Source organism: Chiloscyllium punctatum, chromosome 1, assembly GCF_047496795.1.
Source record: "Chiloscyllium punctatum isolate Juve2018m chromosome 1, sChiPun1.3, whole genome shotgun sequence".
In the NCBI taxonomy this organism is placed as follows: domain Eukaryota; kingdom Metazoa; phylum Chordata; class Chondrichthyes; order Orectolobiformes; family Hemiscylliidae; genus Chiloscyllium; species Chiloscyllium punctatum.
The window spans coordinates 121,695,274-121,720,381 of NC_092739.1; the positions used below are offsets into that span (position 1 = coordinate 121,695,274).

Below are 25,108 nucleotides of genomic sequence, written 5' to 3' on the forward strand. Positions count from 1 at the left end.
TGAGTCTGCTCCGCTATTCAATCATGGCTGATAGGTTTTTCAACCCCATTCTCCCACTTTGTCCCCATAAGCCTTGACAATCAAGAACCTACCTATCTCAGCCTTTAATATACTCAATGACCGAGCCTCCAAACCCTTCTGTGGCAATGAGTTCCATAGATTCACCACCCTCAGGCTGAAGAAGTTTCTTCTTATGTCTGTTCTAAAAGGTCTTCCCTTTAGGTATAGTTAATAGGTTTGCAGATGACACCAAAATTGGAGGTGAAATGGACAGCAAAGAAGGTTACCTCAGATTACAACGGGATCTTGGTCCAATGAGCCAATGGACAGAGGAGTGGCAGATGGAGTTTACTTTAGATAAATGTGAGGTTCTGCATTTTGGAAAAGCAACACTTAATGGTAAGGTCCTCGGGGATGTTGCTGAACAAAGAGTGAAGGCTCATAGCTCTTTGAAAGTAGAGTCGCAAGTAGATTGCTTTCCTTTATTGAGTATTGAGTACAGGAGTTGGGAGGTCATGTTGCAGCTGTACAGGACATTGGTTAGGCCATTGGTTGGACTATTGCATGCAATTCTGGTCTTCCTTTCGGAAAGATGTTGTGAAACTTGAAAGAGTTCAGTAATGATTTACAACGATGTTGCCAGGGTTGGCGGATTTGAGCTATAGGGAGAGGCTGAACAGGCCTGGGCTGTTCTCCCTGGAGCTTCAGAGGCTGAGGGGTAACCTTATAGAGGTATATAAAATCATGAGGGGCATGGATAGGGTAAATAGACAAGGTCTTTTCTCTGGGGTCGGGAAGTCCAGAACTTGAGGGCATAGGTTTAAGTGAGAAGGGAACGATATAAAAGAGACCTAAGGGGCAATGTTTTCATGCAGAGAGTGGTGCGTGTATGGAATGGGCTGCCAGAGGAAGTGGTGGAGGCTAGTACAATTTCAATGTTTAAAAGGCATCTGAATGGGTATATGAATAGGAAGGGTTTGGAGGGATATGGGCCAGGTGCTGGCAGGTGGGACTAGATTGGGTTGGGATATCTGATCAGCATGGACAAGTTGGACCGAAGGGTCTATTTCAGAGCTGTACATCTCTATGACTCTACTCTAAGGCTGTGCCCTTGGGTCCTAGTCTCTCCCATCAATGGAACCATTTTCCCAGAATCCACTCTATCTAAGCTAATCAGTATGCTGTAAGTTTCAATTAGATCTCACCTCATCCTTCTAAACTCCATCAAATATAGGCCCAGAGTCCTCAAGATTTCCTCATATATTAAGCTTTTCATTCCTGGGACCATTCTCATGAACATCCTCTGGACCCACTCTAGGGGCCAGTACATCCTTCCTGAGATATGGGGTGCAAAACTGCGCAGCCCTGGAGAATTCCAAGCTTCTTAAAACACTCCCAACATAAATGTTGAGGCAAGTGAAACAGTTGTGCTTTTTGTTGCATTGGTGTCCTGAAGACACTTTCCATGATTGCCTCCACTGTCGATATGCAATGATTAAAACGTTTCACCCGCCATACCTCTGGTGACATGCAGTTGTATCACCAGCTCGTGTTCTCAATATTACTGGGTATGTCTGTTCTGGTGCAGGAATTGTGGCCTGCTGCCAGGTTGTGCCAAGATGGCTCTGATGGGATTCAAATTTTTGAAGTTTGATGGTGAGGCATTTAGTATTTAGTATTTAGGAGAGGCAAATCTGACAGAATATGCAACAAGTGGTTAATCTGCTGCCCTCAGCCTCCCAGTTCTCAAATCTCTGCAAAAATTAATGTACCATATATATTATCTACTTCAGATGATACACTGATTTACAGGGGTAGGAACATTATATCATGTAATATCCTGAGGCTAAGATGAAACTGTGTCACATGTCACAGTCATAAATATTAATTACTGTTAAGTAAATACTAAATGATGTCACTGCTTAATTATTCTTCAAGCTGCAGGTCGTAACCCTAGCTTTTTATAAATGTGATTGGTAAGGCTTTAGATGTTAGTTATTTTGGTTCCATGTAAAATGATTCTTGTTACTTATATTTCTTTTGAGTTGTGGCAATGAAAGTTGAGTGATGCTTGAAGTGTGACAGATCAGTCCGATGAATAAGCAAGAAGTAAACATAGGCAGAAATTGCATGCTGCACACAGTAGGCTAGAAATCCAACAATTTCAAAGGGAGAAACCTAGCAGAGTGAGAGGAGAGAAACAGGAAATTGCAGGTGGCACGCACATATATTACTGGCTTCTTTGGCTCTTAAAGAAGCATTTTGATAGAGGAAATTTCAGTAAATATCCCCCATCAAGTTCGCATTACTCTGGGAGAAGGCCAAAGTAGATCCTACACAGGTTTCACCAGTTACACCTTCTGTATGACAGTGACAAATATACTGACATGAAACAATGTACTTTCTGGATAGGACTTGGTAGAGTTACTACTACACTGATAGTCAAATAGCAATTGGACATTGCAACCAGTGACTACAGTAAATCCTGGTGAACCAATGTTGAACTCTTTCTAAAGTCAATATATGTTCCCTTGTGTTCAGTGACCAGACATAAAGCTGTATTCCAAATGGAGTCTGACAGAGATTTAGGCAAAAGTGAAGCATCATATTTACACATTTGCATTCCAAATTTCTTTTGACAAAGACCAACATTGTCTTTGTGTTTTAATTACATGTTTTACCTAGGCACTTGCTTTTTGTGATCTATGAACGAAACTGCCTAAATTCCTTTTGTCCCAAGTCCCTTTTATCCTCCATGGCTCATTATCTCACCAATAAAAAAAAATTGATTTATCTTTTCCAGATTCAAAATAAGTGACTTCACTATGCCACCACTGCAATAATTTTACTTTGTTCCAATTTTCTTATTATGTCAATGCTCCTTTGTTACTTTCTCCTCTTATTCACACAACTTGCTAAGATTCTTAATTTAGCAACATGTGCTGACTTGGATATACAACTCTCCACTCCTTCATCTAAATTATGAATATACATGATGAAAAGCTGAGGCCCCAGCACAAGTCTCTGCAGAACACAAATTAAAACATCCAACTGAGAACATTACCTTTTGTTCCCTTTTTTCTGGCTCCTAACTTATTACAAACCTGACACTCAAGGTTACCTCCATTGTTCTCTTTTTGCTAAAAAAATCTTTTCTGTGGGTCATTATTAAATGTTTCCCATAAGCGCATTTAAATAGTATTCATCCACATTCCCTTATTCATCATGCTAGTAACCACCATGGAGAAACTCAACTAAGTGTTAGAAATGATAAATCTCTTCTACCAGATCATAATTGGCATGGAGAGTATAAAGGAGCAATTTCTTCATTTGGAGAGTAGACTTTCCAATTTCACAGTTATTACAGTGTTATCTCATTGCCTTTCATGTGATCAATAGATGTGCAGGTGCTTTGTGTTGTTTTTGCTTTCTCTTGTTCATATTCAAGACTCGAATGAAGGATGGATGGATACCATACACTCTCTAATTCATTTGCTGTCTCACCATCTGTTATTTTTCAAATCAGAAATACTGTCTTGGTTTCGGAACATGGTGAGTGTTCAGGTGAGGAAGATAGATATTAATAAAGAGTGATACTTGCTATAATTTAGGTTCAAGAACTGAAAACCTGAAATCAGAGTGCAAATTACAAGAAAATAATCTGCATGTATTAACAAAAAAGTTGTGTTTACATTGTCATTGTTTTCTGAGCATGTTTGAATAAAGCAATTTGTATATATGAAATATGCATGCACTGAAGCAGTCCAAGTCCAAACGCAGCAAGACCTGGACAATATCCAGGCTTGAGTTGAAAAATGGCAAGTAACTTTCATGTCACAAAATGGCAGACAATGACCATCTCCAATAAAAGACAAATCAGACGTCACTCTTGACATTTAATGACATTGCAATTGCTGTCAACATCTTGGGGTTACCATTGACCAGAAATTGAACTGGACTAGTCATATAATGCAGTCGTCACAAAAGCAGGTCAAAGGCTAAGAATATGGCAGTGTGTAACATATTGCCTGGTTCCTAAAGTTTGTCTGCCAACTACAAGGCACAATTCATGAGTGTGATAGAATACTCCCACTTGCTTGAATGAGTGCAGCTCCAACAAAATTCAAGAAGCTTGACACCATCCAGGACAAAGCAGCCCACTTGATTAGCAGCACATCTATGCCCTCCCATTGTCTGTATTGGCAGTACTATCCATTAGATACACTGCAGAAATTCACCAAGGCTCCTTTGCGAGAATCTTAGAGAGAACCTTTGAAACTCGTAACAGCTTCCATCTAAAAATACAAGGACTTTAGATTTATGGGAATACCACCACATGCAAGTTTCCGTCCAAACCACTCCTGATACTGACTTAGAAATATACTGTTGATCCTTCACTATCATTAAGTCAAAATCTTGGAATTCCTTTCTTAGGAACGTTGTGGATCTACCCAGCAGACAGGAGCTGCAGCATTTCAAGAAAGTAGTTTACCACCATCTTCTCAACGGCAACAAGTAATGGGCAGGAAATTCTGGCCTACATTCTATGAGTGAATAAAAATGCATGCTAATGAATTGTACAATCATTAATTTAAAAGGTGTTGACAAAACTCTCAATAAATCTAATGCATCATCAGACGAATATCATTTTGAGAAGTACATCAAATGCTTTTCTTTGCTTATAAAAAAAGCACTTCAAATACTAGAAATCTGATGCTCTAGCCAAGATCAATAACTTATGTGTGGGGTATCACAGATACAAAATAGCATTCAATGCTCCATGGGATAGCACACTAGCTATATCAAAATACTGTGCCATATAATAGTTATACATGTAAATAGCTTTGCAGGAAAAAAGGAATAAAATGTTACAGTTTATAGCTTCTTGGTTTCTGCAATAGTTTTAATACTTTTTAATACCTATTTCTTTTTATTCATTCATGGAATGAGAAGGTTGCTGGCTGGACTAGCATTAATTAACCATCCCTAACTGCCCTTGAGCAGGTGTCTTCTTGAACTGCTGCAGTCCATTAGGATAAATATATTTATTTTGCAGCAACATATTTCCAAGTCAGGATGGTAAGTGATTGGGAGAGGATCTTGCAGGTGGTGGTGTTCCCATGGGTCTGCAGCATTTGTTTTTCTGAGTGACAGAGGTCATGGTTTTTGGACGTGTGCCAAAAGTGGCTTGAAGAGTTGATACACTGCCCCGGTATATAATATACAGTACCGTCACTGCTCATCACTGATGAAAAGACTGAATGTTGGTGGATGGGGTGCAAATGGTGACAAACAGGATTGCAATTGAGCTTTGTTTTGGATGGTGTCAAGTTCTTTGAGTGTTATTGGAGCTTCACTGACTTAGACAAATGTGGACATCCTGACTTGTGCCTTGATGGATAAGCATAAGCATTAGGGTTCAAGAGGTTGGTACTCACTGCAGGATTCATAGCCTTTTATTTGCTCCTTTGGCTATATTCATGTGGCCAGTGCAGTACAGTTCGTGGTCATTGGTACCTCTAAGATTTTGGTGGTGGTGGAATGTAGTGATGGCAATTTCGTTGAATATCAAGAGATGATGGTTAGGTTCTCTTTGGTTAGTGACAGTCATTGCTTGGCACCTGTGCGGAGAGAATGTCCGTGTCTTGTAGCAGTTAGTCATAGGCTGCTTCAGTATCTGTGGAGTGACAAATGGTGTTGAACATTGTGCAATCATCAGTAAACATTCCCACTTCTGGCCATATGCTGAAGGTAGTAGTGTAGGATATTACCCTGAGAAACTCCTGCAGAGATGTCCTGGAGTTGAGATGTCTGCCCTCCAGCAACCACACTTATTTTCCTTTGTGCTGAAAACAATAAATGCTGGAGATCACCTTGGGTCAGACAGCATCCATGGATGGAGAGCAAGCTAACGTTTCAAGTCTAGATGACTCGTCATCAGAGCTGAAGTGAAGTGTAGAGGGGGCAGCATTTATGCTATAGTTGGGGGAGGGGTGTGTATGGGAATGGTGGGTTTAGAGTGCTGGCAGAGGAAAGATGTTTTTAGTTCAGATTAAGTGATCAGAATGTGAGAATGGCAGAACGATGGGTGTCTAACTGCCAGACTTGAAAAAATAGTCCCACTTGGATGCGGGAGGGAGAGAGAGCATGGTGACAGAGAATGTAACAAGTAAAGCTAAAACAAAGGGAAGAATTGGGAGTTGGTTCACAATTTGAAAGTATTGAACTCAATATTAAGTCCAGAAGGCCTGGTCTACAAAATGAGACGTTGTTATATAGAGTCATAGAGTCATTGAATACTACATCATCGAAACAGGCCTTTCAGCCCAAACTGGTCCAAGGGCTTTTGCCCGAAACATCGATTTTGAAGCTCCTTGGATGCTGCCTGAACTGCTGTGCTCTTCCAGCACCACTAATCCAGAATCTGGTTTCCAACATCTGCAGTCATTGTTTTTACCATGCTGGCCATGGTGCCCACTCAGCCAGCTCTGATTGCCCGCATCTCTATAAACCCTTCCAATCCACTTATCTATCCAAATGGTTTTAAATGTTGCTATAGTACCTGCCTCAACCGCTTTCTCTGGTACACCATTCCATACATGCACTAGTCTCTTTGTGAAGAAGTTGCTCCTCAGGTCCTTCCTAAATCTTTCCCCTCTCATCTTAAACTTATGCCCTCTAGTTTTCAATTCCCCATCCCTGGGAAAAAGACATATGCATTCATCCTATCTGTGCCCCTAGTGTGTCTTAGTAAGGTCACCCCTCATTCTCCTACATTCCAAGGAATAAAGTCCTGTCTTGGTCACCATCTCACTGTAAGTCAGGCCTACTAGTCTTGGCAACATCCTCATAAATATTCTTTGCACTCTTTCCAGTTTAACTATGTCTTTCCAATAACAGAGTGCCCAATATGATACACAGTACTCCAAGTGCAGCCTCACCAATAACCTATACAACTGTAACATGAAGTTCCAATTCCTATACTCATTGCTTTGACTGATGAATTGGAGATGCCGGTGTTGGACTGGGGTGTACAAAGTTAAAAATAACTCAGTACCAGGTTATAGTCCAACAGGTTTAATTGGAAGCACACTAGCTTTCGGAGCGACGCTCCTTCATCAGGTGCTAGTGGAGGGCTCGATCGTAACACAGAATTTATAGCAAAAATTTGCAGTGTGATGTAACTGAAATTATACATTGAAAAATTGATTGTCTGTTAAGCCTTTCATCTGTTAGCATACAATGATAGTTTCACTTCTTTCATGTGTAAATCACAAAACCTTGTTTTTTAGGTTGCATTCTCGGGTTAACATATTTTCTAGCTATCACCATTGTTAACAGCTAAGCCGAGAATGCAACTTTAAAAAAAAGGTTTTGTGATTTACACATGAAAGAAGTGAAACCATCACTGTATTCTAACAGATGAAAGGCTTAACAGACAATCAATTTTGCAATGTATAATTTCAGTTACATCACACTGCAAATTTTTGCTATAAATTCTGTGTTACGATCGAGCCCTCCATTATCACCTGATGAAGGAGCGTTGCTCCGAAAGCTAGTGTGCTTCCAATTAAACCTGTTGGACTATAACCTGGTATTGTGTGATTTTTAACTTTGACTGATGAAGGCCATCATGCCAAACGAGTTCTTCACCACCCTGTCTACCTGCCATTGTCAACAAACTATGTACTTGTACTCCTTGGTCCCTCTGTTCAACAACACTCCTCAGGACCTTGCCATTTACTGTATAATTCCAACCTTGATTCGACTTTCCAAAGTGCAGCACCTCACACTTATCTGTACTGAATTGCACTTGCCAATCTTCAAGGTAAAAACAAGGACTGCAGATGCTGGAAACCAGATTCTAGATCAGTGTGGTGCTGGAAAAGCACAGCAGTTCCGGCAGCATCTGAGGAGCAGGAAAATTGACGTTTCGGGCAAAAGCCCTTCATTTGGAATAGAGGCAGAGTGCCTGCAGGGTGGAGAAATAGATAAGAAGAGGGTGGGAGTGGGGAGAAAGTAGCATGGAGTACAATAGGTGAATGTGGGTGGAAATGGAGGTGATAGGTCAGGGAGGAGGGTGGGGAAGGTAGCAAAGAGTACAATGGCATTAGTCAGAGGGAAGTGGGTCTGGGTGGGTTAGTCTTCAGAGGGTCGGTGTGGACTGGTTGGGCTGAAGGGCCTGTTTCCACACTGTAGGGTAATCTAATCTATTTTCTTAATATTTTGACCATTTAAAATTTTATGAATCATGACTTTGTGATAAGGCATGTATATTTCTGTAATACAACTTCAGGATTCAGGGCATATTAATTATGGTTATGATATGATGGAAGTGATTGTATGCAAGGTGACCCTTTGACACACACATTCAATATGGAATCTCTATGGGACTTTATTGTTGTTAAGTAACAGTCCTGAAAATCAAGATTTATTTTAAACAATACACTGGTTGACAATACCAAATATATATTTTGGGGGAGGCGATGGCTTCGTGGTATTATTGCTGGATTGTTAATCCAGAGACCCAGGTAATGTTCTGGGGACCAGGTTTGAATTTCTGCCATGGCAGATGATAGAATTTGAATTCAACCAAAATCTGGAATTAGGAGTCTAATGATGACCATGGATCCATTGTCAATCATTGGAAAAACCCAATTGGTTCATTAATGTCCTTCAGGGAAGGAAACTGCCATCCCTACCTAGTCTGGCCTACATGTGATTCCAGACCCACAGTAATGTGATTGACTGTTAACTGCCTTCTGGCCAATTAGGGATGACAATAAATGCTGGCCTAGCCAGCAATGCCCTCATCCCATGAATTAATAAAAAAAAATCTTAATTATGAATCTTAGCATCTTACATTATCTAGGAGAGACTAGAAAGTCTTATTTAAGTGATTTAAAAAATAACACTCCAAAATAGTTTACGGAGTCAGTGATCTGCAGTAAGATATCCATGACACTTTGAATTTATAGAGCTGCTTTAAAGTGATAAACATGACTCAGAAAAAGGTTGGCATTAAGCAAAAGAAGGAGAAAGTGAGGACTGCAGATGCTGGAGATCAGAGCTGAAAATGTGTTGCTGGAAAAGCGCAGCAGGTCAGGCAGCATCCAAGGAACAGGAGAATCGACATTTTGGGCATAAGCCCTTCTTCAGGAATGAGGAAAGTGTGTCCAGCAGGCTAAGATAAAAGGTAGGGAGGAGGGACTTGCGGGAGGGGCATTCCCAATTCCTTTGTCGTAAAAATGCCATCCCATATTCCCAATTCCTTCGTCTCCGCCGCATCTGCTCTCAGGAGGACCAGTTCCAAAACTGTACAATCCAGATGGCCTCCTTCTTCAAGGACCGCAATTTCCCCCCAGACGTGATCGACGATGCCCTCCACCGCATCTCTTCCACTTCCTGCTCCTCCGCCCTTGAGCCCTGCCTCTCCAACCGCCACCAGGACAGGACCCCACTGGTCCTCACCTACCACCCCACCAACCTCCATGTACAGCATATCATCCACCATCATTTCCGCCACCTCCAAACGGACCCCACCACCAGGGATATATTTCCCTTCCCTCCCCTATCAGCGCTCCGAAAAGACCACTTCCTCCGTGACTCCCTTGTCAGGTCCACACCCCCCACCAATCCAACCTCCACTCCCGGCACCTTCCCCTGCAACCGCAAGAAATGCAAAACTTGCGCCCACACCTCCCCCCTTACTTCCCTCCAAGGCCCCAAGGGATCCTTCCATATCCACCACAAATTCACCTGCACCTCCACACACATTATCTATTGCATCCGCTGCACCCGATGTGGCCTCCTCTATATTGGGGAGACAGGCCGCTTACTTGCGGAACGTTTCAGAGAACACCTCTGGGACACCCGGACCAACCAACCCAACCACCCCATAGCTCAACACTTCAACTCCCCCTCCCACTCCACCAAGGACATGCAGGTCCTTGGACTCCTCCATCGCCAGACCATAGCAACACGACGGTTGGAGGAAGAGCGCCTCATCTTCCACCTAGGAACCCTCCAACCACAAGGGATGAACTCAGATTTCTCCAGTTTCCTCATTTCCCCTCCCCCCACCTTGTCTCGGTCAAATCCCTCGAACTCAGCACCGCCTTCCTAACCTGCAATCTTCTTCCTGACCTCTCCGCCCCCACCCCACTCCGGCCTATCACCCTCACCTTGACCTCCTTCCACCAATCGCATTTCCAACGCCCCTCCCACAAGTCCCTCCTCCCTACCTTTTATCTTAGCCTGCTGGACACACTTTTCTCATTCCTGAAGAAGGGCTTATGCCCGAAACATCAATTCTCCTGTTCCTGGGATACTTCCTGACCTGCTGCGCTTTTCCAGCAACACATTTTCAGCATTAAGCAAAAGAAAGCAGTAAGACAAAAGTTTCGTCTGACAACCTTAGGAGCATTCCTAAAGGATGAAAAAAAATTAAGATGTTAGAAGGAACTAAAGAGGCCGAGTCATAGTTAGCTAAGATGCCATTGCTGTATAAAGTAAGTTTATAATGCGCAAGAGGTCGGAACTGGAGAAGTGCAACATTCTTGCAAGGTTATAGGATTGGGAGTGATTGAAGAGCTAGGAAGGGCAAGGGCAAGGAGGGACTTAAACACAAGCTAAGTAATGATAAATTTGAGCTAACCGCAAAAGAAACATGGTTTGGAGATGTAAATTGCACCCTGATTTCTATCCATTCCCTTTGACTCCTGCTTGTCTACTAGCATTACAGGATCCTAATTTTACCCCAGTTGGCTAGAGTAATACTGGTACATATAGGTACAATTATCTCAGTCTAACAGGACAAGGGAAGGCACTGTAGAAATTCCTACTCAACGTATGCCAATTATGACCAGATCAAATTTCACTTAGGATGAGACAGAACAAAAAACAACCTGTTAATATTTATTATTCAAGCAGACACAAAAATAATATGTACTTGGACAAGGTACCAATGTGCAGGGCAAAACATAATTGAGAGTTAAAGGAAAACATTGGATAATAGACAATAGACAATAGATGCAGGAGTAGGCCATTCAGCCCTTCGAGCCTGCACCGCCATTCAATATGATCATGGCTGATCATTCCCAATCAGTATCCTGTTCCAGCCTTATCTCCATAACCCTTGACTCCACTATCTTTAAAAGCTCTATCCAATTCTTTCTTAAATGAATCCAGAGACTGGGCCTCCACTGCCCTCTGGGGCAGAGCATTCCACACAGCCACCACTCTCTGGTGGAAGTAGTTTCTCCTCATCTCTGTCCTAAATGGTCTACCCCGTATTTTTAAGTTGTGTCCTCTGGTTCGGCACTCCCCCATCAACGGAAATATGTTCCCTCCTGCCAGAGTGTCCAATCCTTTCATAATCCTATACGTTTCAATCAGATCCCCTCTCAGTCATATATTTTATATTTTATGTATATTTTCATGGAGACTGAAAGTAGGCTGTAGATGAGAGTGTCACTGATGTAGTAAATCCAGAACCCCAGGTTCATGTTCTGCAGCGTGGGTTTGAATCCTACCATGCCTGATGGCGAAATTCGAATTCAGTAAAACCATGGAATAAAATGCTGACCTAACAGTGACCATGTAACCATTATTGTTGTGGTTAAAAACCCATCCAGTTTATTAACCTACTTTAATGATGGGAATCTACCTTACTTATCTGGTCTGGCAAGTAACTCCAAACCAACAGCAATGCAGTCTGAACTGCTCTCTGGGCAATTAAGGAAGTGAAATAAATGCTGTCCTGGCCAGCACACCATTGTAAATTTGAAACATTGGAAATCACTGTCTGACAAATTTGCAGACAAATTGAAAATTGCGTGACTCATTTTGTACGGTTCTTGAGGAGAATACCAGGATTATTGTGGCAAAATCAAATAAGAATTATATGTTCATGGGAGTAACGTGATCAAAATGTTTAGACGATATTGCATTGTTACCATTCTCGCCATCTGAGCCACCAGATAAGACTAATTCCTTAAAATCAGTCTCGGGATACATTTTGTTTGAATATTCCGTAAACCATCTTGCTGGCTTGGTTCAGCTTTCATCCTATGTGCTTGCCAGCTCTGATTTTCAACAAGAATGCTCACAGTGGGTAAACTCTGAGTCATTGATGGTATGTTAGGGAATAATTTGCAGCTGATTGCTGGAAAATTCTGTGGTTGTTCAAGCCAACATTTGTCCCTCAACTAACAGTGCCAAAAATAGCTTCACTGCTCATAGCATCTAATTGCTATTCATGGGACTTTGTTGCACACAAATTAATTGCTGCCTTTGCCTACGACATAGCAGAGTTTATGCTTCAGAACTACTTCAGAGGCTGTGACATATTTTGGGGATGTGAGACATTACTTACATGTAAGCTCATTCTTTCTTGGTCTTTAATGTTCAATGCAACACTGAGTTGTGGACTGCTTATTGTTTACATTTATTGATAGGAAGAAAATGTTGCTGGCTAGGGTAGCACATATTGACCATCCCTAATTGCCAGGACAGTTAAGAGTGAACCACATGGCTGTGGGACTGCAGTCACATGGAGGCCTGACCAGGTAAGGATGGCGGGTTTCCCTCCCTTAAAGACATTAGTGAACCAGATGGATTTTTATGACAGTCAACAAAGGTTGCATGGCCGGTATTAGGTCAGTTTTTATTCCTGATTTTTATTGAATTCCAATTTCACCACTTGCCATGGTGAGATTTGAACCTTATGTCCCCAAAGCAGATTTTGGCCTGTACCTCAGAAAGGATGTACTGACTTGAAACTTATAGAATACTGAATGGCCTGGATAGAATGGATTTTGGGAAGATGGTTCCATTGGTAGGAAAGACCAGGGCCCAAGGGCACAACATTAGAGTATAGGGAAGACCTTTTAGAACTGAGCTAAGGAGAAACTTCTTCAGCCAGAGAGTGGTGAATCTATGGAATTCAATGCCACAGAAGGCTGTGGAGGCTAGGTTATTCAAGACTGAGATAGATAGGTTCTTGATTGTCATAGGGATCAAGGATTACAGGGAGAAAGCAAGAGAATGTTGTTGAGAAACTTATCAGCCGTGAGTGAATGGTAGAGCAGACTCGGGCTGAATTTCTGCTCCTCTGTCTTATGGTCTTTTGGTAGCCTGTGTCTCTGGGTTACTAGCCCAGTGAAATTATCACTGCCCTGACTCAAATCCATTCATATAACAAATGGAAATAATTCATTACTGACTTGAATACTAACCCCACAATGATGGAAACCTTAAGTTCATACATATCCCCCCCATCCACTCCAATTTTCCCCAATCCCAGTTTCCACTCACATTCTGATTCTTATGATGTGGAAGTGCCAATATTGGACTGGGGTGGACAAATGTAAAAATCACACAATGCCAGGTTATCGTCCAACAGGTTTATTTGGAAGTAAAAGCTTTCAGAGCACTGTTCCTCCATCATCTAGATAGCTATAACCTTGTGTTGTGTGATTTTTAATTCTGATTCCTGTCACACTGGCTCGCAGGTGCTGACTGTTCCTCAGTGTTCTATTCCCCTCCCCCACCTGATTTGCCATTGTATTTTGCTGGGGTGCCAGGCTGCAGCTATTGCCCTGGTTTCTGTTCCACTGTCTGGCATGGTTTCACATATGTTGGTAACTAGGAATGCAGACTTGCAGGGCCGCTGTGCCCCATGTCTCATTGTACACAGCTGGGCCTTCAACAATATGCCTTCAACAAAAGAAAAATGTAAGATACAGATATTAACTCATTAGATGCAACAGTTAGAAAAACAAAACCTCTAGGGCAGCACTGCTTCCTTACAACACTAGGGACTGGTGTTTGATTCCGGCCTCGGGCAGTTGTCTATATCAAGTTTGCACATTCTCCCCTGTGTCTGCATGGGTTTCCTCCAGGTGCTACAGTTTCCTCCCACAGTCCAAGGATATGCAGTTTAGGGTGATTAGCCAGGCTAAATTGTCCATAGTGTCCAGGGATATGCAGGCTAAGTAGTTCAGCCATAGGAAATGCAGGGTTACAGGGAGAGGTTAGGGAATGGGATGTTCTTCAGAGGGTCAGTGTGGACTCGACTGGCTGAATGGCCTGTTTCCACACTGCGGGAATTCTATGATAGAATACCTCATAAGGTATTTGTAGGAGGATACTCCAAAAATAATGTTGTTTGACATTTTAGTATTTAAAATCTTACACATAGAAGTTTGGTATTCTTCTTTGAATACTAGATTATAATTATTGTACCATAATAATATTAATTAACTAATGCAGCAATGCAAATTAGCTGATTCAGGTCAAAATTTGCTTTTAAGTTTTCAACATATTTCCAAATCATCATTAGAAAATTGCAGCGAATGTAGGTAACCTATAATTCAGTTTACAAAGGCAATGTTTGGTTGCTAATGGAAAGTGAGCATGCATATGCAGGGGTATGTATTTGTGCATGAGGTGCAGTACTATGTATGTTTGTGCTGGTAAACATGGGGTGAAAACAGAGGTGAACTCACTTGTGATAACCTGACGGCTGAAAATGCTTCCAAAAACACACTCCACAAGCTCAGATATTAAACAATGGGCACTTTGACAAAGTACTGGGGGTTGACTGCAACCTTGAGAAAATAATAAGACAAAGATAAAACATCTGTTTTACAAAACAGATAAGTCAGTTTTGCAGATGTTGCACATTACAGATGTTGTGCATAAGATGCTGGGATCTATTTCATTAGCTTAGAGTCATAGAGTCATAGAGATGTACAGCATGGAAACAGACCCTTCGGTCCAACCCGTCCACGCCGACCAGATATGCCAACCCAATCTAGTCCCACCTGCCAGCGCCCGGCCATATCCCTCCAAACCCTTCCTATTCATATACCCATCCAAATGCTTATTGTAACATTCCAATGTGTAATGAATGATGATTAATCCAAAAATGTTTTTGGTGTTCATTTTGACTTGTAGGCTTTTGTATGTGAACTGAAGTTTGAATAAATAATAGAACTACTTCAGTGTGGGACTCAGCTACTAGTCAATTGGCTACTGTATAATTGTTGATCATCTCTGAAAAACCACAGGCATACAATTACCATGTAGTCTGATAAGTATACCATATTTACTGCAGAGGATAAAAGTACACATTCACTTGACAATGTTAAGCGTTCGACCCCACACATAAAGATATATACATATTTAAGAAGTTGTAAGTTTGTAGGACTAAAAATTTCAGTGATTAATGATGCGGTAAAATTCTTATCATATTCCACTTCACTGTTTTATTGGAAACAATGAGCTGCATCTTACCATATTTTGGCAGTGTCAAATTCATCAAGTTTCTTGCGGGGTATCTCTCGATGAGGCCTAGCAAACTTTCTTGCATGATTGCCCTAATCTTCCTTTCGTTCAACAGCCATACAGTTGCCTTCTTGTCCAATGCCAGGCTAATGTTCTCACTCACCGTAGCAGGAAGCACTCGTCACTGCTGGGATATTCCCGGATCTTTAGGTACCGGCATTATCTTTAAAATTGTGTACCCATTGAAACACATCACCTTGGAGCATGGCTCATGAAGTTTGCCCCAGATATGGCAAAAGGGGGAAATTTCCACTTTGATCTGCACAAATGAACCTGGAAGTCTGTTGGTCAAAGTGGTGCAGAGATAAAATGTTCTCTTCCTGCTAGGACTGGCAGAGGAAGCCATAACATTAATCTTGTTAGCCTGGTCTAAGGAGCAGTCTGAGACATCTGGAAGATCACCCAATGGTAGAGGAAAAAGGTCAATGAACCTTTTTGATCCTACAGAGTAAATGCCATCATCTCTTTGTTACCTCACACTTACTCCACCTTAGGTACTGCACCCATCTCCCATTAAGGCTCATGTTCTACCACGCTCACTATTGAGTCTAATATTTTCCTTCACTCACTCTCACACACCCAAATCCCCCAGGAACTAATCCTATATGGTATCAGCATCTCTTACTCAGGCCACGTCAGCACCTCCACCCCATCTTCACCAGCACTAACAGCTGTGTTACTCATTTTCATCTCATTCAGTCTCTCCCTTTCTCTCAATCTAGGAAAAAAAGCCCCTACAATTTGGCAGAAAGATAGCGGGTTGCCAGATATATATCTCCTGATTCCCTAGGAAGGGAGGATCATGATCTTGATTGCCTTGAACAGCTGAATGACCCTGTCAAAACTTTGACATTGGAGGCAGTGTTTGATTGACCAACTGACAGGAGGGACTTGTTTAAGAATGTAAGGGCTTTTGCACATGCAGTGTATTTGGCATGTGCACTGCTGACTTAGGGTGTCATGATTTGGAGGTGCCAATTTTGGACTGGGGTATACAAAGTTAAAAATCACACAACACCAGGTTATAGTTCAACAAGTTTATTTGGCAGCACTAGCTTTCGGAGCGCTGCTCCATCGGGTGGTTGTGGAGTATAAGATCATCGGACACAGAATTTATAGTAAAAGCGTACAGCATGATATAACTGAAATTATATATTGGGAAAAAACTGATTGTTTGTTAAGTCTCTCATCTTTTAGAATGGGCATGTTGGTTTCAATTCTTTCATATGTAAATCCCAGAACTTTTTAAAAGTTACATTCTTGAGTGAACTTTAACAATAGGTGCCATGTTGGTAGTTCACTTGCGAATGTAACTTTAAGATGATTTTTGAATACAATAAAAATCTGGAAATAAAAATTGCCCAATGGCAACAATGCATTAGCCCTACCTTTTTAAAATTCATTCTCAAGCTGAGGGTGTTGCTGGCATTTACTACCCGGAGGGCAATTTAGAAAACTTGCTGTGGGTCTGGTGTCACATGTAGGCCAGACCAAGGAAGGATGACAGATTTCCTTCCCTAAAGGTCATTAGTGAACCAGATAGGCTTTTCCCGACAATTGGAAATGGTTTCATGGCCATCATTTGATTCTTAATTCCAGATTTTCATTAGATTCAAATTCCACCATCTGTCACGGTCGGATTTGAACCCTGGGTCCACAGAACATAACCTGGTCTCTCAATTAACAGCCCAGCAATAATACCACAATGCTATCACCAACCCTTGTCTGACATACATGTGATGCCGGATCAGCTACAATTTGTTGACTTTTAACAAATGGTCCTAATAAATCGCTCAGATCAAGGACAATGATAATGAACAGCAAATGCTGGCTCAGCCAGCAACACCTACTTCCTATGGATGCATTCAAAAAAAGGCACGCAGTAAATGAACATTACGAAAGCAAGCAAGCCGCCCTGAATTGCAACCTGGTCTAGCATGTGCCTGTCCTTGCAGCAGCATGCCAAGGATAGCTGCCAGTGTGCTCCAAAGTGAAAGCTTAAAGTGCAGAATTGAACAGTAAGTTGATTGGAGATGTTCCATGATGGTGCAGAGAGACTGGTAAATTACTTCAATTTTTCATGTTCATTCCAAAGAATTAGTTTAGGGAAAGCAACATTGATCTCTGGTGAAGAAAGTTAGACTACTACTAAAGAACTGAAATTGAACAAAAGGACTGAGAGAGAAATAAAATTATAAAAGCTTGAGGACTTGTAATACTTTAAAATCTGAAATGATAAGTAAATTAATGATTACGGCTACAGCTATGTGAAAACTGTAAGTGCTATATAAGATTCTGAAGAGGCTCGGTCATGTAAATGCTGAAATTTTGCCTTTGTTTTGGTTCTGTGAATCGAAAATGCAGGAAATAGTCTTGTCTTATGAAGAAAGGTTGAGGGAACTAAGGCTTTTCTCATTGGAGTGAAGAAGAATGAGAGGTGACTTGATAGAGGTGTACAAGACGATGAGAGGCATACATAGAGTGGATAGCCAGAGATTTTTTTTTCCCAGGGCAGAAATGGCTATCACGAGGGTGTATAATTTTAAGGTAATTGGGGGAAGGTTTAGAGGAGATGTCAGAGGTAGACTCTTTACACAGAGAGTGGTGGGTGCATGGAATGTACTGCCAGCAGTGGTAGTAAAGTCAGATATATTAGGGACATTTAAGTGACTCTTGGATAGGCAAATGGATGATAACAAAGTGAAGGGCATGTAGGTTAGTTTGATGCTAGAGTAGGATAAAAGGTCAGCACAACATTGAGGGCTGAGGGGCCTGTACTGTGCTGTACTATTCTGTGTTCTATGTTATAAGGGGGCAATTGGGAGAAATTACTTAGAGTCAGAGAGTCATACAGCACAGAAACTGACCCTTTGGTCCAGTCCATGCCGACCATGATCCCAAACTGAACTTGCCCCACCTGCCTGCATTTGGCCCATATCCCTCCAAACATTTCTTATTCACGTACTTTTAGTGATGTAACAGTACCCATATTCACCACTTCCACTGGAGGTACTCCACAGGGCACATGAACCACTCTCTGTAAAAATATTGCCCCTCGTGTCTTTTTAAATCTTACTGCTCTCAACTTAAAAATATGCCCCAGTCTTGAATTCCCCCCATCCTAGGGAAAAGACACCTGCCATTCACCTAATGAATGCCCCTCATGATTTTATAAACCTCTATAAGTTCATGCTATGCTCCAGTGAAAAATTCCCAGCCTATCCAGCCCCTCTTTAGAACTAAAACCTTCCAATCCTAGCAATATCCTGGTAAATCTTTTCTGAACCTTCTCCACTTTAATAATCTCTTTCCTATAACATGGTGACTAGAAATGGGCACAGTATCCAGAAGAGGTCTCACCAATGTCCAGTACAACCTCAACGTGACTTCATTTAAAGGGTTGTGAATTTTGGTACTCTCTACTCCAGAGAGTTAGATTAGATTCCTTACAGTGTGGAAACAGGCCCTTCAGCCCAACAAGTCCATACCAACCCTCCGAAGAGTAACCCTCCCAGACCCATTTCCCTCTGACTAACGCACCTAACACTATGGGCAATTTAGCATGGCCAATTCACCTGATCTGCACATCTTTGGACTGTGGGAGGAAACCGGAGCACCCGGAGGAAACCCACACAGGCACAAGGAGAATGTGCAAACTCCACACAGACAGTTGCCCAAGGCTGGAATCAAACCTGGGATCCTGGTGCTGTGAGGCAGCAATGGATATTCTCATCGTTGAAGACATTTTTTTTTTGTAAATATTTTTATTGAGAAAAAGATTTCGAATTTTTAAAAAAACTATAAAATTACTACAAAATGGTATAGCAATCTTATAATATAGCAACAATAAAACAACAAAAACCCCAACCCATACTACAATTCAATAAATAAATTAATTTTAAAAACTAAATTAAATCGAATTGAACCAAGGCAAATTAAACTTAAGTTACAACATGCAGCGCAACCCCACCAAAGCTCCCCATCACCGGGAGCATCAGTTGGCATACCTGTATTTATTCAGAATTCTTCCTCACAGAGGCCTCCATCCCGCCAGACACAGCCCTTATGACTACACAAATGCCCTGACCCAATATAGCTGACAAGTCTGCACCTATATTGTTCAAAAAGGGCCGCCACATCCTATAAAAGAGTTCCATTTTCTGGTGCACCATACTTGTAAGGAAGTCCAGAGGGATGTGCTCCATACCTAACCTATGCCACCCCAAGAGTCCTGGGGGCTTTTCCAACACCCAGCTCATTAGAATTTTCTTCCTCATAAAATATGAAAGAATATTAAACAGGTTCTTTCCATGCGCATCCAAACAGGGGAGATTCAGCAAACCCAAGAGGAGGGACATCGGCTCTACCTTGACCTCGGTTCGCTAGACCTCTTCCAAGATACTCGCTATCGCAACCCAATACTACGAAGCTTGTGGCATGACCACAAGCAATGATTAAGAGTACCAATATCTGTTTTACATTTGAGGTACATTGGAGACACTCCAGTCTTGAATTTTGCAAACCACTCCAGATAAGCCCTGTGGAGTACCTTCAGTTGCATAGCCTGCATTCCAAATATCCTCCCATGCCTCTGACAAGATCTCCATCTCCATTTCTTGAGTCCAGATCCCGCACAGCCGCTCAAATTCCTTTGAGACACTACCTCCTCATAAATGATAAAGGGTGCTAACTGAAAGAGTACCTGTGGACCAAAGTATTCTCTCCACCTCAGGCTTATAGAAACTAACCATTAATGTAGGCTTTTTAGATCATAAAACCATAAGACATAGGAGTGGAAGTAAGGCCATTTGGCCCATCGAATCCACTCTGCCATTCATTCATGGCTGATTGGCATTTCAATGCCACTTACCCACATTCTCCCCATATCCTTTAATTCTTTGGGAGATTAAGAATTTATCAATCTCTGCCTTGAAGACATTTAATGTCCTTGCCTCCCCTGCACTCCGTGGCAATGAATTCCACAGGCCCACTATTCTCTGGCTGAAGAAATGTCTCCTCATTTCCATTCTATATTGACCCCCTCTAATTTTAAAGCTATGCCCATGAGTCCTAGTCTCCCTGCCTAAAGGAATCAACTGCCCAGCATACACCTTTCTAAGCCTTGCATTACCTTGTAAGTTTCTATTAGATCTCCCTTCAACCTCCTAAACTCTAATGAATACAATTTCAGGATCCTCAGCTGTTCATCATAAGTTAGGCCTACCATTCCAAGAATCATCTGTGTGAATCTCTGCTGGACATGCTCCAGTGCCAGTATAAAGTCTCTTATCTGAAAATTATGAAAGTGGTTCCTCCTCGATAGTTCATATCTTTGGCTCAACAGAAAAAGACATCAGGATCTCCCCCTCAAATAAATCTCCCACACTGGAAACTCCTCTAGATTCCCAAACCATAAGGCCAGAATCCATCAGTCCCATCCGGATTCCTGGCATTCCTACTATGGGAGGCAAAGGGGAAATCTTTTGTATATTACCCTCACTTTGTCGCATCATTCTCCATGCTTTAACCGTATTAAGGACAATCAAATTTCTGCAATACTCCATAACAGTCCTCATCTTGTCCATAAAAAACAAATTAATGAAGGGGCATTCTGCCTGGGAGGCCTCGATGTCCAGCAAAATTGACCTTGGATCCTGGCAACCCAATCAATCACATAGGATAATAGGCAACTTAATTAATATTTCTTAAAATCTGTGAAGTCCACACCCCTCGTCCCCTGCGGGAGCTGCGATTTGGCGAGTTTAATAAGAGGTTGCCTGTGACACCAGATGAACGAACCAAGCCATCTGTTAGCCTCCATAGCGCCAGCCTGGGCAGCATCAAAGGGAGCATTCACATGGGATGTAAAAAAAATGAGGAAGAACATTCATTTTGACCAGAGCTATTCTATCCAACCAGGATATCGGATGATCCTCCCAGCGCTGAAAGTCCTTGTCTTATCTTCTCTCGCTACTGCACAAAATTAGCTTTATATAATTGATCAAAGGCCGGGCTGATAAAAAGTCCCAAAATACAGGAAACCTCCTTGTGACCATCAGAAAGGAAATCAGATTCCACCCACAAGATCAGGCACTCTAACAAGACCCCCCCACAGACACGGCCTCCAACATGATAAAATTGATTTTATGCCCTGAGAAAGAACCAAATAAATTAATCACTTGTATTAAACAGGGCACAGATATTGTGAGGTTAGTTAGAAAAAGGAGAACGTCATCTGCATAAAGGATGATCTTATGCTCTCCTGATCTTATCTCCGGGGCAATTATACTGGGGTTCCTCCAGAAAGCCACTGCCAAAGGCTCAATCACTGATGTAAATAGCAGCGGTGAAAGGGGGCACTCTTGTCGGCTGCCTCTAACAATACTAAAATCATCAGATCTATACCATTAGTGAGAACTGCTGCCTTAGGGTCTCTATATAACATTGCCACCCATCTGGCAAAGAACATTCCAAGATTAAACCGTTCCAGGACATAAAAGAGGTGCAACCACTCTACCTGGTCAAACTTTCTCTGTATCCAGGGAGACTGCCAAGCCCGGAATCCACCCTTGCTGGCATACCTGAACTATATTCATTACTCTTCTAATGTTGTTAGAAGACCTGTGACCCCTAATAAAACCTGTCTGGTCCTCCTTTACATTGGAAGGCAAGACCTTCTCCCATCTCAATGCCAGTATTTTTGACAAAATTTTAAAATCAATGTTTAATAGCAATATGGGCATGTACAAAGTACGATTCTCCCTTGAGAATAAGGGAGATATTTGCTTCTCTCAGAAAGAGTGGGAGAAAGTCCTGATGGTATGAACAATTGCACATATCCAACATTGGCCCGGCCAGCACATTTATAAACTCTTTTTAAAACTCGCTCTGAAATCCATCTGGGCCGGGCTCTCTAACACTCTGGAGCTCCCTTACCACCTGCTGTATCTGTTGGATTGTCAGAGGGGAATTCAAAAGAGACACCTGCCCTGACATTACACCTGGGAGGGCCAAGGTCTTAAAAAAGGACCCCATCTTCGTCAATCTGTCCTCAAAGCTCTCCGAACCGGTACAACTCAAGTAGAATTTCCCAAATGCCATGTTAATCTTTTTAGAGTCGCAAGTTAGAGTACCAGCACACTCTCTGATGGATGTGATAGATTGGGGGGGGCACTCTTTTTCTGGTGAAAAACACTAGATATCTACTCGGTTTATGAATCCAATAATCTCTGTTTCACAAAGGAGATCTCCTTCTTTGCTGTCTGTGTGAGCACAGCATTCAGAGTAGCCCTGAGGACTGCAATCCGCGGCGAGATAGTTACAGACGATCTGTCAAAGTATGCTGTCTCAGCTGCCTTCACCCAGGCCTCGTGCATATGCTGCTGCTCTCCTCTCTGCTGCCTCTGGGCCGCTGATTAAGAAATAATCAAACCCCTTGCATAGGCCTTAGCAGTCTCCCAGAATACAGATGGGTTACTGGCTGTACCCGTATTAATGCCCCAAAAAATTTTAAATTCCTGTGAAAAGTATTGAGTAAACTTGCTACCTTTCAGGAGGAAAGGATCCATGCGCCAATGCTGCGAGCCTGTCTCATTACATCCGGCCTTGACCTCCATGTACACTGCTGCATGATCAGAAATGGCTATGTTCCTAATTCTACAGGATAGTACCAAATTCAAAAAGGCCGATGGAACAGAAAACATTTCAATCCTAGTGTAACACTTGTGTGGGTTCGAGAAAAAGGTGAAAGCCCTACCCTCAGGATGAAGACATCTCCACACAACCACAAACCCCAGCTCCCCATTCAGGTCCACCAGCTGCCTGGATTTTGGGGATATGTGCACGAGACCCCTCGGCATCCTATCTACCTCAGAGTCCACAAGACGGTTAAGGTCTCCCCCATTGCTCCAAAAGACTGACCAGCTGGCCTTCTTTCTCCCTTTCCGGCAGCCTGATTAGGCAGAAGTCCTTCCATTGGCTGCAATTTTTGAGGTCATCAACTTGCTCCACTAAGGCCCTTACCTGTCTTTCCAGGGCTGTGACCCAACCTACCAAGTATGCTGCCGCAGTTTTGGAAGCCGCAGTCCTCTGCTTCACCTCCATGATGCGCTGCCCGAGATGCTGGATCTCCTGGTCATGTTCTGCAACATGGCTGAGACAGTTCTAGCCTGGTCCAGGTATCCTCCATCGCTGAATTGATCTTCTCTCCAAGTTTCACAAACTCCGGGACCAGGCTCTGCTCCACAGATAAGTTCCCCGGGACGTTCACAGAGGCCGACGCTGGGGTCGTGGACGTGTCCATGGCTGCAAGGGAGTGCCCTGCCTGTTGCAATCCTTGCTGTCCTTTTCCTTTGATCATCTTCCTTAATCAACAAAACTGACACAGCAATTCTGGGGATGTAAAACTGCCGATTTTTGCCACAACAACTAAGAAAGGGAGGGAAAATGCACTTTGGGTTATGGTGCAGAGTTCATCAGGGCAGACCTGCTGGATCACCGCCATCCTGGATCTCATTTGTTGAAGACATTCAATAGTGAGGTACATAGATTTTTAAATAAGAATACAAAAACAACTGCAGATGCTGGAAATCTGAAAGAAAAACAGAAATAGCCGGAGAAACTCAGCAGGTCTGGCAGCATCTATGTATCAAAGGTAGGGTTAACATTTTGTGTCCAGTGACCCTACTTCAGAGGAGGTAGAAAACTTAGAGGAGACATGAGATCCTAATGGTTAAGTTTCCTGTCAAATGTGGTCCTGCGAGATTGCCACTTGCCACTTTTCTGTTGTAAAATTGCAATTTATTTTACAAAGAAAAATTATACACTAGACATTAAAAGAGAAGTATATTTGTATAGAAGCTATAATACTTAGCACTATGGGACTGTTACATTTCTTTCTCTGCAGCTTTCACAGATCTGTAGGAACTATAATAGGCCTGCTGCAGGCTACATTGACATTTGCAAGCATCTCAGGTTACAGTAATAGTTTCAAACCAAAAGAATAGTTTTCGCAGTTTGCAGCAGACAGTTAAAATGTAAAAAAAAATTTGAGCCACTCCGAGTGACCCGGAGATTTTATCCAGTATGCAACTGAAGTGCACAGACTTAGAAAGGTCTCTGTTTTGATTTTTAATTGTGACTGTTACCTAAGCTTAGCTGCAATTGGGTCACAAATGACATAGGTGCAACCCAGGTTAGGGGAAGTAAAATTATCCAGAACCTCCACTCCAGGCCATCACTTCACAATCTGCACTGGAAGGGAATATTGTTCAAGTTGGTTGATGGGCTTGGCCTCATTCATTAGGATGGACAGAGCTACTGACGATCATCGACCAAGTTCATAATGAGTAATGGTCACTTGGGCTAGACATATGACACCTCTGTAATCATATCCAAAACTCAGCTGGAGCGAAAATAAAAGAAAGAACTTCAGATGCTCGAAATCTGAAACAGAAACAGAAATTGCTGGACAAATTCAGTAGGTCCTGGCAGCATCTGTGGAGAGAGAAAACAGTTAATGCTTTGAGTCCAGTGATCATTCTTCAGAACTGGAGGTTATGTTTTCAACAGAAGAGGGATAGAAAGGAAATGCAGAAAATTGGGAAGGTTTCAAATGAAGCTTTTCCAAATTTACTTTAAAGCAATTCATATTAACAATTTGCAGAGCTTCTACATAAGTATTATCATAAAATCAAATGGAATTTTACTTGAATGAACAGCTTTGAATGAGAAGTATACCAGTATCTCTGAAATGGTT

General features: G+C 42.1%; 1 protein-coding gene across 3 annotated transcripts in view; it reads right to left on the reverse strand.

The window, feature by feature from the left end:
- The window catches only part of arid3c (AT rich interactive domain 3C (BRIGHT-like)), a 505,674-nt gene extending 482,097 nt beyond the window's left edge, over positions 1-23,577 (reverse strand). Inside the window, exon 1 of one of the 3 annotated variants that reach the window (XM_072573259.1) lies at positions 23,404-23,577. In XM_072573259.1, coding sequence (XP_072429360.1) covers positions 23,404-23,454 — 51 coding nt within the window. In that variant the 5' untranslated portion in view covers positions 23,455-23,577. The remainder of the gene's footprint in view (positions 1-23,403) is intronic. The other 2 variants (XM_072573252.1, XM_072573250.1) reach the window with 2 other exon arrangements.
- Positions 23,578-25,108: the final 1,531 nt, after the last annotated feature.